This window comes from Polypterus senegalus, chromosome 15 (assembly GCF_016835505.1).
Source record: "Polypterus senegalus isolate Bchr_013 chromosome 15, ASM1683550v1, whole genome shotgun sequence".
NCBI classification, from domain to species: domain Eukaryota; kingdom Metazoa; phylum Chordata; class Cladistia; order Polypteriformes; family Polypteridae; genus Polypterus; species Polypterus senegalus.
The window spans coordinates 112204798-112219715 of NC_053168.1; the positions used below are offsets into that span (position 1 = coordinate 112204798).

The 14918-nt window shown below is 36.1% G+C and overlaps 1 protein-coding gene across 2 annotated transcripts in view; it reads right to left on the bottom strand.

Moving 5' to 3' along the window:
* The window catches only part of galnt1 (UDP-N-acetyl-alpha-D-galactosamine:polypeptide N-acetylgalactosaminyltransferase 1), a 507921-nt gene that overhangs the window by 297488 nt on the left and 195515 nt on the right, over window positions 1–14918 (bottom strand). For both annotated transcript variants that reach the window (XM_039737531.1, XM_039737532.1), the window contains one exon: window positions 5115–5303. In XM_039737531.1, the coding sequence (XP_039593465.1) occupies window positions 5115–5253 (139 nt within the window). In that variant the 5' untranslated portion in view covers window positions 5254–5303. The remainder of the gene's footprint in view (window positions 1–5114; window positions 5304–14918) is intronic.

The following is a 14918-nucleotide window of genomic DNA, read 5'->3' on the forward strand; positions in this document are numbered from 1 at the left end:
TAGCAAAAGGCTACAACATTTTAAAACAAAAGGAAACACACTAATAAATTATAAGATGTATATAAAGAAAATAACAAGTAAGATATAATTAGATCAAAGCACTCAAAATACTTCAATGTATTAAAGCTGCAGCCAAAAAAAAAAACAGGAATGGGAATCACCAAGTAGTATCAGAACTAGAACTTAATTCTAAGCGCCACCATGACATGTAATGGAATTGAATTCACCCTGAACTATTTCAATGTATCTCCACAGTAACTAATGAGGTCAAAATATTCAAGAAAACATTTTAAAATAAAGATCCAGTAAAAGTAACATTTAACCTCTCCAGCTTTCCATTCATTTTACAGTCTACTAGGTGTTTACATTCTTAGATTCATTAAAGAAAATAATCAATCATAGAATGACAAAACAAAAACAGGATTTTTTTAAGCACCTTTGGCAGCGATAACTGCTTGAAGTCTTCTCGGAAATGACATGACAAACTTCACATATCTGGATATGAGGATTTTTTGCAATATTTCTATGTACTGACCACAGGTGGACTCCAAACAAGGTACAGAAACATCTTAATGATGATAAATAGACTAGAAAGCAATTGGGCCAGAATTACTGAAGTCATGGTGTTTAATTTAATCTTGTTATAATCTTAAACTTATTTTGACCTGAGACACTGCTACTGTACACCAGCATAGCCATCTGTTTATGCAAGATAAATCATTTTAAGCAAAAAAGGGAAATCTTTTGTCTTTCTTTTTAAAATCACTGAAACAATAAGGCAAAATGTAGGTAAATCACAATGAAAAACAAGATTTCCAACTCCCAAACACTACCTTGAGACATACTTAAAAATTTATGCACAAACACAAACTTTGAAAGGCATGTACAGTGGTACCTTGAGATACAAGTGCCCCAACATACAAGTATTTAGAGATACAAGCCATCACTAGGTCGATTTTTTGCGTTGAGTTACGAGCCAAAATTGGAGATATGAGCCAGCTTCGGTGACGTCGCAGCCAGTTGGCATTGATTCCTGAGTCTTACGCGTTCAGTTCACGTGTTTACCTCGCCACAAAAGCATTTCTGTCATGTTGAGTTTTAATTTTGTGGGTTTTTTTTGGTACAGTTATAAGCTAATTTTTTTCGTATAATCATGAGTCCTAAGAAGGTGAGTGTAAAGAACAGTGATGAGAAAAGGAAAAAGGTGATATCCATGGAATTAAAGCATGAGATAATAGACAAACATGAGCAAGGCGTAAGAGTAATAGACTTGTAAACGCAGTACGATCGCATTACTTCTACGATATGTAGTATTCTGAAGCAATAAAGGCTGTAACTCCAGCTAAAGACGTTAAAATTATTGCAAAGCTACGCAACTATGTCCATGAAAAGATGGAGAACCTGCTGTTTTTGTGGTTGACAGAGAAGCAGCTCGCAGGAGACACTGTGACAGAGATTATAATTTGAGAGAAAGCACAAGCCATTTATGCAGATTTGCTGCAGCAGACCCCAAGTACTTCAGTATGTGAGGCTTCACAAGAGCAGTTCAAAGCCAGTCGGGGGTGGTTCGAAAATTTCCGAAAAAGGACCGGCATTCACTCTGTTGTCAGGCATGGTGAGGCAGCGAGCTCTGATTCTAAGGCAGCTGAGGAATTTGTAAAAACATTCAACAACCCCCCAAAAAAAAAAAAAAGTCGTCATCTGTGACGAGACATGGCTCTTCTGGAAGAAGATGCCAAGCAAAACTTACATAACTGCAGAAGAAAAGAAGATGCCAGGTCACAAGCCCATGAAGGATAGGTTGACCCTCGCACGGTGTTCAAATGCGAGTGGCGATTGCAAGATCAAGCCGCTGCTCGTATACCACTCAGAAAACCCTAGAGCCTTCAAGAAGCATAAGGTTTTAAAAGGGAAACTGCAGGTTATGTGGAGGGCAAACCCAAAGGCGTGGGTCACCATGCAGTTTTTTGTGGAGTGTGTCAACTTTGTCTTTGGTCCTGCCGTTAAGAAATACCTCGAGGTCAATGACTTACCCCTGCAAGCCTTTCTCGTCCTTGACAATGCTACTGCCCACCCACCAAACCTTGAGGACGACATCCTCGAGTAGTTCATCTTTATAAAGGTTCTGTACCTTCCACCCCTATCCTACAGCCCTGGACCAACAGGTGATCTCCAATTTCAAGAAACATTTTACCAAAAATGTTCCGACGCTGCTTTGAGGTTACGGAGAGCACAAACCTCACTCTTCAAGAATTCTGGAAGGACCACTACAACATTGTCATATACCTCAAAATTATTGATATGGCCTGGCAGGGTGTTACAAAAAGGACCTTGACCTCTACATGGAAAAACCTGTGGCTGAAAGGGACTTTGAAGGATTTAGACCTGAACAGGAAATGCTGGAGAAGCGTGTGTCCCTCGGAAAGTCCATGGGCCTGGAGGTGGATGAGGGAGACATCAACAAGCTTGTCGCTGCACATTCCGAGGAACTGAATACAGAGGAGTTGACGGAACTATAGACGCAGGAACATACAGTGGTTCTGCAGGAGATTGGTATCGCAGTGGAGCCAGAGGTGGAGAAGGTTATCTCTTCAAGTAAGATAAAGGAAGTGTTGGCAATGTGGGAAAAAGTTTCAGACTTTATTGAAAAGAAACACCTTGAAAAAGTTGCAACTGGTTGTGTAGAGGCACTATTTAATGACACTTGCCTAACTCATTTCAGAAAACATTCTAAAGGGGAGAAAGAAACAAAGCTCCTTGGACAGCTTTCTATTGAAACACCCAGCGAATGAAAGTGACGAAAGCGTGGCAAAAAAGAAAAAAACTAATGAAGAAAATGAAGTTAAGCAAAAGTGAAGTGAAAGAAAAATTAATACAATACGCTAATCAGCTCCGCCAACATCTGTTATTTCTTTAGATTCGCTTTTATGTATTAGGTTTTATTTTGTTTGTATATAATATTTGTTAATTATAAATACATTTTTCTTATGTTGAAAATATTTAACAAAAATTGGGGTGGTGTTTTGGGGGCTGGCATGTATTAATCTCATTTCAATTAATTTCATTGTGGAAAATTGATTTGAGATACAAGCATTTTGACTTACGAGATTGGTCATGGAATGAATTCAACTTGTATCTCAAGGTACCCCTGTACAAGATATGCCGCAACCCAAGACACAAAATATATACATTCAATAATAAATTAGGCTTAAAAATGCACTCCCAAAACAAATACATTTCTAGTATGGAGGCTTACACAGAAATTATTTTGCCATGATGCTTGCTATGTAAGTTCTGGGAATCTGTCTTTAATTCAGCTACAGAATGCCTTCCTTATACTTCCTGCTGATGGCATACAGGTCAAATGTAACATAACCTTATTCTTCCGGTTCAGGTTTAACAAAAACTTTCAAGTTCAAGTTTATTGTCATATCTACATAACAAATTTTTTACACTCCAACAAACTACTGATAGTAGTATAACACTAACATCAGACAAAAAAAAAGTAACAGTGTACAATGAATGCAATTTAAAGCATATATACAAGAAGCTTTCATCCATTTCTCAACACAAGAAGCTGTTGAGTAATGACATTACCTGAGATTTAAGCAATGCCACTGAATCTAGTAGTGTGAGTACTTATCTTGTACCATCTGCCAGAATGGAGGATGGAGAAAAAAAAAAAAAGGCAAACAAAAGGTCCTAATACAAACTTTTTTTCCCCATCACTAGCACTACTTCATTTTAGGTCTTCAATCCAAAAGAGTGGGTAACTACAAATGTACGGAAATCTTTTATGGGGAATTATAATTACATCACAGGTCACCAATCAGAAGACACCAATGGCAGTTTTTGCTAGAAGCAAATGTGATGCCCATGCAATCAACTTATAGTGGTGGCCATGAAAAAAGTAAACAAAATGGTAATTTAAAAATAACTACTGTATAGATAACTAAAAAAAAAAGAAACAAACTAGAAAATGGTTTTAAGAGGAAACGTTCTTGGCAACTTTGTAGGTTGGCAGAAGTCATTAATAATAGTGCTTGCCTTTTAAAGGCAGCTAAGTGTATGTTATTTACAGTATGTCATACCCTGTATATCAATAATATTCTGAACCTACATCACTATCCTCTGCAGTGCTTGTGTCATATGCTGAACATATAACCAGTGAGAATAGACTCCACTGTGTACCTATAGAAATAAGTGGCCATATATAGAGAGATATTTCCTTAGACTTTGTAGGAAATCATGATGAATATGAGTCTTCTTGACAGTAGCCAAGAGGTGATCAAGTAAGGTCACCAGTTACAGTGACCAAAAAAAATGTAAAGCTCCTGACTCACTCCACAGCATCCCACAACCAAAGAAGCAAAGAATATTGACTAATAATCTAATTTACTAACAGTGCTTTTTTTCTAAGATTGTACTTGATACATCTGAATTATTTGGTGAATTGAATTGTATTTTTGTATCATAATAGGCTATAATTAAATTTTACTGCTTACATAAAGAATATATTACTTCTTTCACTTTAAATACATTCATTTTCATACATTATTATGAAACAAAGAACATTTTAATTAATATTCCTGAATCCCTCCCATTGCTACCAAGAAATATTACAAGTTGTAATAAACTGATAAAAACAAAAAAACAATTGGTAGATAGCTAGACACTTTGAAAAGATTAATTATCTCATCTTATAATAATTTTCTACTTTGAAGGTTCGTGTTTTAATCACTTTTTGTAGGTGACCTAATTAACTCTTGCCAATGTCCAATCATTTTTCAGTTTATTTGTGTTAGCAGGCCTTTTTTTACTAATGAAATATACATTTCCTTTATTACATTATTATTATAATGCATATTGTTCTTGAGAAATGTTGGATATCATACAACCTTAATTCCAATACTGTATATGAATACTGACGATTTTGCTTTAGAGAAAGGGAAAACACTGTTAGATCAGTTAGTATTAACTGCTGAGCCAAAGCTTTAAAAAAATAATGGAAAAAAGCTCTTTCTAAATGCATGAACATCAGTTTTTAGAAATAAATAAAAACAGCTTGAGTACATGTACAGATTAACAAGAGTCTGGTTCACTGAGACACTTACCCTCTTTTCCAGGCAGACCTCTATCTCTCTTCTCTTCACATTTATTGCATTCACTAAAGTACAGCAAGATGAACATGTCCAACATAACCCAGACAAGAGAGGTGGCTAACACCACCTTACAGTATGCAAACTTCCTCATGGCACTTTAGGATGCTTTGGAAGCAGCGATGATTGGCAAGGCTGGCAGAGCTGGGAAAAATAGACAGACACAAACATTAGCAATAATAAGAATTAATGTGACAGCTGCAGTTTATTTTCTAGGATGAAAGCCTGCAAACATTTGCAGTAGTCCCTAAAAATGCAAAAATCTAACAACCCGAAAAATGAAAATAAGAACATTATGTTTTTGATGATGAAAGAAATTTTCAAATGTCTCTTGAAGTAGTTGCATGTCATAACTAGGCTATATGAAAACACTTGTACAACAATAAATATAATGGTTTTACCTCGACAGTCTAATAATCTTTATTTTACAGTATATAGAAGTACTAACAATAAATACGATTGCAAGTCATATTATGGGATGCTGTAAAAAAAAAATCATATCCACTATATTTACACACCAAAGAAGAGTCTCAATTATTAATAAATTTACTGATGGAACTTATATCCCATTCTAAATACTTCAACAGTTGTGGATAATGTCTTCTAAAAGGGAGCACTGCCTCAGTTTCTGCCATTGTCTGCAAAATACACATCAAGCATCTACTGTTTGTCCTGTAACTTTTATTAACAAGGTGCTAAAGGGCAGCATTAAAACCCAACCATTTACAGGATGGGAAAAGGCAACTTCTCTGTGAAAAATCTTCTGTACAGTCCTCATGATAAGCAGCAGGAAGATGTGTACTAGAAGACTGTCTATATCCACTCATCACCACCATATTTCTTAATTTGTCATACATACTTTTTTCAAAAAACACTGACATTTAATGTACTATTTATGGACATTACCAACAAACCAGTTACTAAAACTAAGAGTACAAAGAAAAATGTAAACAGTTTAAATTTGCCACGTGAGGCATCAAACCCTGTGTAAAGTTCAGGCTTAATATGCTAGAGGCAGAGTTAAAGAGACTACCTTTACCATCCTTCAGTTTTAATTTAAGACCTGCTTTGATATATTGGTAACTAGGTAGGAGGTTAAATTTACAACAGTGCCAGTCCATTACATTGCCCCCTCAACACAAACACTAGACCAAGTCAAATCTGCAAACCAGCGTAACTTTCATTGCTATACAATGTGGGAGGTGACACCTACAAGGAATCGTCATCATAAGAAAACAATTAGACTTACAGGAACAGGATCCAATGAAAATGTCATTCACAGACATTTTACATGAACACAGCATATGCAGACTTGAAAAGAACATCATGCACATAATAAATAAGACTTTACGTCCAACACCCTCTGAACCCAATCTCATCAATCCATTGTCATTTTAAAAAATTGGTATCAATTTCCTTCAAAGTGGTAACGCTGAAATCATCAGAATACCTTATCGGACTTGAAAAAGTAACTTATTATTACTTCTCTACTTTCACAAAAGAAATTTTTAACAATATGTTGCTCTGAGTATTCTGTGATGCAAATAAATTAATTAGGTAAGGAAACACATATTATATATGGAATCACCATCATCCTATAAAATGTTTCTCATTTATCTGTTTCCACCTTTACATCAAAACATCTAGGCTTGGTTCCTCAAGCTGGCAAATGCTGCCTTTGAATATTGTTTACCCAAATAAAACTTTTAAAAATTTTGTTCTGTCAGTATTTCTTGCTCTCCAAAGTTACTGGACTTAGATGATTTTAAAGAAATTTAAAATCATAAAAGGATATAATTCTTTTTCATTAAAAACTGTTATTTAAAAAGGTAATAAAAAGTAAGCAATAGCTGGCTTTTATTTTTTATGCAGTTGGTCCTCTAATGTACCATTGCCAGATTAATAAATATGTATATGCAATCTAAAAAAAATATATTTTTGGACAGGATTTTTTAAGAGCAGTAGTCTTAGTATATATTAGGGATGTACCGAATGTTCGGCAACCGAAATTATTCGGCCGAAAATAGCCAAAAAAAGTACTTTCGGTTTTCGGCCGAATAAGTAAAAAGGCAGAATAAATTTTGCCGAACAATGACGTTTTTAATGACGCGATCAAATAGTAACCCGCGTAGAGTGAGAGGCGCGCGCTTTATGCAGCAAAAATGTCAGCAGTGTGGAAGCACTTTAAAGCGTCAGAGAAAGAGGCAAAAACGGCCGTTTGCAGACACTGTTCTGCTGAATTGTCCAGAGGGGGTGCATCTGCAAAAACGTACGGCACTTCAAGTTTAATTTATCACTTAAAATCAAGACACCCGAACATCATGCAGAGTACGAGAAAGACACGGCGGCGGCTAAGGCAACAGCAGCAGCGAAAAGGAAAGTAGCTCCTCCCAGTCCTAGGACACCCACTCCATCTGTGGCTGACTTCTTAGAAAAGGCAAAAAAGTTTGCCAATGACAGTGCCAAAGCTAAAGGTATTACTAAAAGGATAATGGAATTCATCGCATTGGATGATAAACCATTCTCTGTTGTAGAGGATGTTGGATTTCGCAGGCTTAAAGACCATATTGAGCCCTGTTACACCATGCCTAGTAGACAGCATTTCTCAGACGTGTGCTTACCTGAGATGTATAACGTCATTTCAACTCACGTCCATGAGCTCTTGGCTACAGATATTGCAGCCCTCAGCTTCACGACTGATATTTGGAGCTCGGATGTGAGCCCCACCAGTATGCTGAGTTTAACTGCGCAGTGGATCGACACAGATTTCAAGCTACAAAAGATTGTGCTTCACTCACAAGAGTTTAGAGGGTCCCATACAGCTGTAGCCATATCCGAGGCGTTCGCCAACATGTTTGACACTTGGCGTATCGACCGATCTAAAGTGCATGCGGTAGTCAGTGACAATGTAAGAAATATGGCTAAAGCCATGGAAGATAGTGATCTGAAAGGCATACGGTGTATGGCACACACAATTCAACTGGCGGTCAACGAGGGATTGTTGAGTCAGCGCAGTATAGCAGATGTGATAGCGATAGGCAGGAAAATTGTTGGCCATTTTAAACATTCACCGCTTGCCTATGCACGCCTACAATCTATCCAAGAACAGTTCGGATCCCACAAAACGGTTTCCAACAAGATGTGTGCACAAGGTGGAACAGTACATATTATATGCTGGAAAGCCTTTATGCGCAAAAGCGAGTCTTGGCTACATACATAGCAGATCATGACCTGCCCGCGACATTCACCGCATACCAGTGGGTGTTAATCGAGAACGTTCTCTCTCTTCTCGCCCCCTTTGAGCAGATAACAAAAGAGATAAGCTCATCTGATGCATCTGTGGCAGACGTCATACCTTTACTTGCAGCACTAAAGTGTCTTTTAAACAAAGAGGCTGAAACAGACCACGGAGTTAAAACAACTAAAAGTGCGCTCTTGGAAGCTGTCAGCACACGATTTAGTCAGGCGGAACCCCTGTACTGCATCACGACTGTGCTTGATCCACGCTATAAAGATCATTACTTGGATGTGGGGAAAAAGCTGCGCACACGAGAAATGATCCAGGCCGAGTTGGATTTGGGAAAGCCGCTAGGTGATGGAGACGGTCAGGTGATGCACAGCGCAGGAGATGAAAACAGCGCAGAGAGTAAACGGGCTCGTACTACAGATGAGCCGCGCACAGTCTCGCTGTCTGACATGTTCGATGAGATCCTCCAAGAGAATAACCCATTTGCAAGACAGAGGACAAGCTCAACCGCTCAACAGTTAGATGGTTATCTCTCAGAAGTCCCCATCCCCAGGAGCAATAACCCTCTCGAATTTTGGAGGACCAATCAAGGCCGCTTTCCCGACCTGGCGCAGATGGCACGCAGGTAGGCTACTTCTATGGGAAATTAATTTAAGATTTTATTTATATTTTGGATTATGGTAACACTTTATAAGTAGTTTCTATTTTTAACATTAACTAACAATGAAAAACCCTTATTAAAAGCATTTATTAATCTTAATGTTAACATTTACTAATACAGTATTAAAACTAAGTATCACATTTTTAATTTTTGAATTAAAAAGTATCAAAAGTGGTAGGCCTATTTGTTAAAATTGTTAATGCACTTATACTAACATGAACTAAATATTTTTTATTATCTTACATTAACGAAAATTAATAAATACGGTAACAAATGTATTACTCATTGTTAGTTATTGCAATAATGTTAACAAAAGGAAACATTGTAAAGTGTTACTACCTATATTTTATATTATGTATTTTGTGAAAATTTAACTATTTTCAGTGTAGTAAAATAGTTGGCCTACACTGGGTTTTAACCATTTCATTATCTTTAAGACACTGTTCGTTTTGAAATGAGCAACTGTCAGAAAACTGCAATAAAAATTTCAACTATTCTGCAGGTATTTGTCTGCTCCATGCACAAGCACCGACAGCGAGAGACTGTTTAGTGCTGCATCTCATGTCATCGATGAGAAGAGGAACCGACTTTCATGTGAGAAAGCAGAGAAGCTACTTTTCCATAAAGAAGAACCTGCCACTTTTCCTGAAGAAGTAGGCTAAGTAGGCTTATGTCTAGGACAGTTATTCATTTGTTGTGGATTCATCCACATTTTTTGCACTATTCAATGCACATATGTTGTTGTAGACATACAGAGTTACATTCTTTCAGCAGTCAGTTATAGGCCTAACATAGGCTATTCAAGAAGGGGGGCTTCAAAGATGGCCAAATAAAAATATTTTTTTATTTTACTAATTTATTTATTTTAAGTTATATTGTGCTTTGTTTGTATATCATCTGCTGGAATGTTAAAAAAAAATGTTCAGTGTTAAATAAATATTTTGAAATTGTATTTTTGTTATTTGATTTATTTCTCTGAAAAGCAACACAAAATAGTAAAAAGCAAATTTTTACTATTTAATTATTGTAATGGTGAAAAAATTGGCAAAATAAATGGAAAAAAATGCGAAACACTGCGTTCGGTATTTGGCCAAGCATTTCATTATTATTCGGCTTCGGCCAAGAATTTCATTTCGGTGCATCCCTAGTATATATGTTACTCAGAAGAGTCGATTGTTGACAGATTCTAAAAATGTTAAAATACCTAAAAGCTAAATTTGTAAATGTGAAATAAACACAACATTCATGTCATATTACACAAAATTGCATTCCTTTCCTCTCTTTAATTTCTGAATGCAGTATACATTATCAGCATCACTGCAGGAGGGAGTAATCTGATAAAATGCCCCTGGCTTCCCGCAGGCATGATACTTTAGATATGTTTTTCCAAATTTCTACGTAGTAGGCCCTCACTTCAAAGATGAAGCATGAAAACCAGCAATGTGATGTGACCACAACTCGCACAGTTTTAGCATCCCAGAATTATTTTTTCATAGATTTTTATAAAGACACACTGCTCAGAGTAAGGAACATAATTACTACTTCAGTTCCCTTATTTTATGAATGAATATACAGAACCTAATTTTTTAAAAAAAAGTATTCAACCCTTGGCAATGTACGCAATGCTTTTTTATAAGCTTTCTTCACTTATTATGTCATTGTCAGAAAGAATGAGAAAGAACTACAAGCAAGACTGACAATGGTCACAAAGTTTACACAAATGCACATAATTTACCTATATCATGTTTACTTATTAAAACTCATTGATTACAAACTCATTAATTCAACTGGCATTTAGTGAGATCATATACTGTATTCAGGTATGAAAGTTGAATTTTTATATAAAAGTATTTTCTTATATTAAAAAGAATAAATGCTAAAGTATAATCGTATTTCTTGTGTTTTAAAAAAAATCAAGATATTAATTCAGAGCTACGATTTAATAATTTTGGAACATTTTTAATTTATTGAACCATGTGAAAATAAATTAACAGTTTGTTGGAATGGTGGTTCCATACATACTATAAGCCCATTTTAATTCTGCACAGTACTGCACTGCAAATTCTGCCATGTACAAAAGGATTCCTTAAAATATGTATTCATTGTCTGTCATAAGGTACAGAACATGAAAATGTGAGGCAACCAACGACAAACTGACAGACTTGGAATAAAAACTTTACTGGTATGGTTAGTTAACACCTACTTCATCTAAAGACAAGCTTCTAATTCTGACACAATCACTTGATGCATGCTTTGAAACTGGTATGTTACTAAACTAAAGGAAAGGCGCTATATAAATAAAATGTATTATTATTATTATTATTATTATTATTATTAAGAAAGATAAGAAAAGTGAACATTACAAATAATGCATTTGATACCCAAAACAAAGATTAAGAAAATGGATTGATGTGGTAATGATAGACAATAACCACCTCTCCTGGAAGCACAAACTCATGTTTAATGGGATGCCAACTCAACAAGATACACTAACAATGCAAGCAAAATACATCTACTGTATGCGCACCATGCAATATCAGATTTGCCTTCTATAACCAAAAAAATTTTTTTGTTCATTTCACTGCACTCTGCTCTACCACTACTGCACTCACTGTAAATAATAAAGTAACAACACACAATGCAAAACTCAACTTGACTGGACATAAACTTATTATCATCCAGAAGATGCAACTGTCACTTTGTTTTTGCTGCACAATGGTATTTTAGCTAGATCCTCTAACCAGTTTCATTTGACATAGTACATGCAATCTAATAAAAACTAGTGCCAAAATGTTTTTTGATAAGAATTCTTGTTTCAATTGGAAGCACTCACTTTTTGAGAATTGAGAAATTAACTTTGCATATGTCACTTTCATTTCTGAAAGGCAGTTTTCCTATTTTACTAAACAACTGAATGCATTACTCTACCTCTACATGTGTGACAAGAATTATCTTTGAAGATGATTTGGATGACACAGGTTTTGTAAAAAAAATACTATGAAAAATAGGTCACAAGATAACACTGCTCCCAAGCAGTCAAAAGATATTTTACATTTTTGATATAAAATTGTGTAAAATAAGACCAAGAAAGATAAATATAAAAATAAATAATACTATACACAGATAGAACTACTTTCGTGTGCATTATGAGGATTAAGGCAGCAACAGAAAATGACAAAGTATTATATACAGTACTGTAAGAGCAAACACCATTTCTTTGAATATCCCATAAAAAAGATGAGATTAAAAAAAGAAAGGGGAAATCTGCTCACAGCAGATAAAAGCATTAAGCAAAATATGAACCAGCCTATCATAATAGACAAAACAGAACAAAATCTAAATGACACCATTGCCTCCTATATTCTAATCTGACATGTGGTGAGCTCTGTATGCCACCTTTGAAGTGGTAAAGTAAGCATGTGCCTCATACTCCCCCCAAAAATACTGCTGCAGCAATACAGTATGACAAAGTTATTTCCTAGATAAAAACTATACATCCATTATCCAAACCGCTATATCCTAATTACAGGGTCACAGGGGTCTGCTGGAACCAATCCCACAACACAGGGCGCAAGGCAGGAAACAAACCCCAGGCAGGGCACCATCCCACCTCAGGGCGCGCACGCGCACACACACACCCACACTAGGGACAATTTAGGGTCGCCAATGCACCTAGCCTGCATGTCTTTGGACTGTGGGAGGAAACTGGAGCCCCCGGAGGAAACCCACGCAGACACTGGGAGAACATGCAAACTCCACACAGGGAGGACCCGGGAAGCAAACCCGGGTCTCCTAACTTTGAGGCAGCAGTGCTACCACTGCGTCACAGTGCCACCCTAGATAAAAACGAATATGGTACAAATTATGTTTTAAATGAATTCTGTTATATGACCAATTTTTATATAATAGCAAACTGGAGTAAACTATGGCCCTTGCACACATAGTCCAGGACTAGAAAAGCAGGGGCATTTCTTAAATCTTTCTGGTGGTGTATTTAAAATTCTCCTATTGTTGGGCCTGTAAGTATATCAAACTAAAATTACATGAATAAACTCTTTCTGCATGCTGGAGCAAATCAACAGGTGTTAAGAGCTAGTCAGCTTGATCTGATGAATTTCTCTTGATATTTGGGCAGTTTAGGATATTATAAGACTGGTATGTTGAGTTGATTACTTTTCAATGAAACTCAGGCTGTTTAGACTAATTGATGGTAACTGGGAGACAGTACATTTCAGGAGAACACAACCTATTGATAGAAAAGTGGCCTGTGATTACTGCCTAATACCAAAGACTAGACAATCTGACCTTGTCAGAGACCACAAAAAGATGGAATGGTTATTGTGTTTTTGCTTAATGAACACATTGCAGGCTTCCATGTAACACTTGTCATTATTAAGAGTACAAGATAAGCAGGTTTTAAAAAAAAAATTGAGACATAATAAGAGTCATTAACCTATACAAAATTTCAATTCTGATTCTATGATGCCATTTGATTTGGCATATGGCAATGTGTAACAAATAAGAGTATTTAAAACTGACCCTCTTTTATACTCACTATGCATCCTGTACATACCACAACCCCATCTGACTTTGATTCAAATGTTAAGTGTTTATATGGTCAGATTAATTTTATGTCCAACTGCCCTTATTCTAAGGATAATAGATGTTTTACTTAAAATTTTAATTATGTCTGAAAAAACTGTCTTTACTTGTCAGAAACAGGACTCAATTGTATAAAGTGCTGTTTCCATATTTTCATCACCATCTAAATCTAGTAAGAACGATACAATTTTCAAATTATGGTGACAAAAATCCTTTTGTGTGCAAGATATTTTTAGCTTGTGGAAACTAAATATTCACACTCCAGGGAGAGTCTTGTTTCAATAATATCAACATTACAAACACGTGAGTTCATTGCCACTTTGATTTGGCAAATATCGAACCAGTGATAACTTAATATATACCCTGAGAATTCCTGCAGAAGAAAAAAAAAGAAATTCATTAATTATGATATTTGTTATGCTTATCACTTGTAAATCCAAATGAGACATTTCAGTACAAACAAAACCTACAATATGGAAAATGTAAATTATGACTTTAGAATATTGGCACAAATACAGCTTTGTTCACAGCAGTTCCCATAACCCCATTCACTATGTCCCATGTCCTCATCTAAGTCCATTTATAGACAGGCATGCTTACAACTCTGGTGTTGCCATGATCGTGATTTTAACAAAGGAGGTGTCAGATTCAGAAGTCAGAGAACAACCGGACACAGCTGGATACTTTTGAAGACATTTACTGATTTAAGGAGTGGCAATATAATCTGTGACCCAATGTAATTCTAATGATGTATTTGTGACACATACAGACAGGTATTTTTAAGTGAGTTTTTTAATCAAACAGCAACGGTTTCCTTGTTGCTATAATGTGAATATAGTCCTCTTTGATCAGAGTACTGGTCATTTTTTTTTTATTAAGTAAGACTTGACTAGGCAGCAGCTCTAACTCATTCTCTTCCCCCTTTGCACTAAACTCAAATGAAAATTCTTTATACATCAGCCAACCCACTATATCCTAACTACAGGGTTACACGGGTCTGCTCGAGCCAATCCGAGCCAGCACAGGGCACAAGGCAGGACCTACAAATTAAACAGGAATACTGACAAATACCCCACACCCCTTAGTTATACAAGGTTGAGTTTTTATTACTTACCTTTTTCCCTAGTTGAAGCTTTTGTTCCTTATGTTTTGTGTGAGTCTCATTTTTGTAGTATGTATAATAGCAAACAGCAATGCAAAGCAAATACTAAACAATTACAGATAGCTCAGTGTCATTTTGAAAGACACA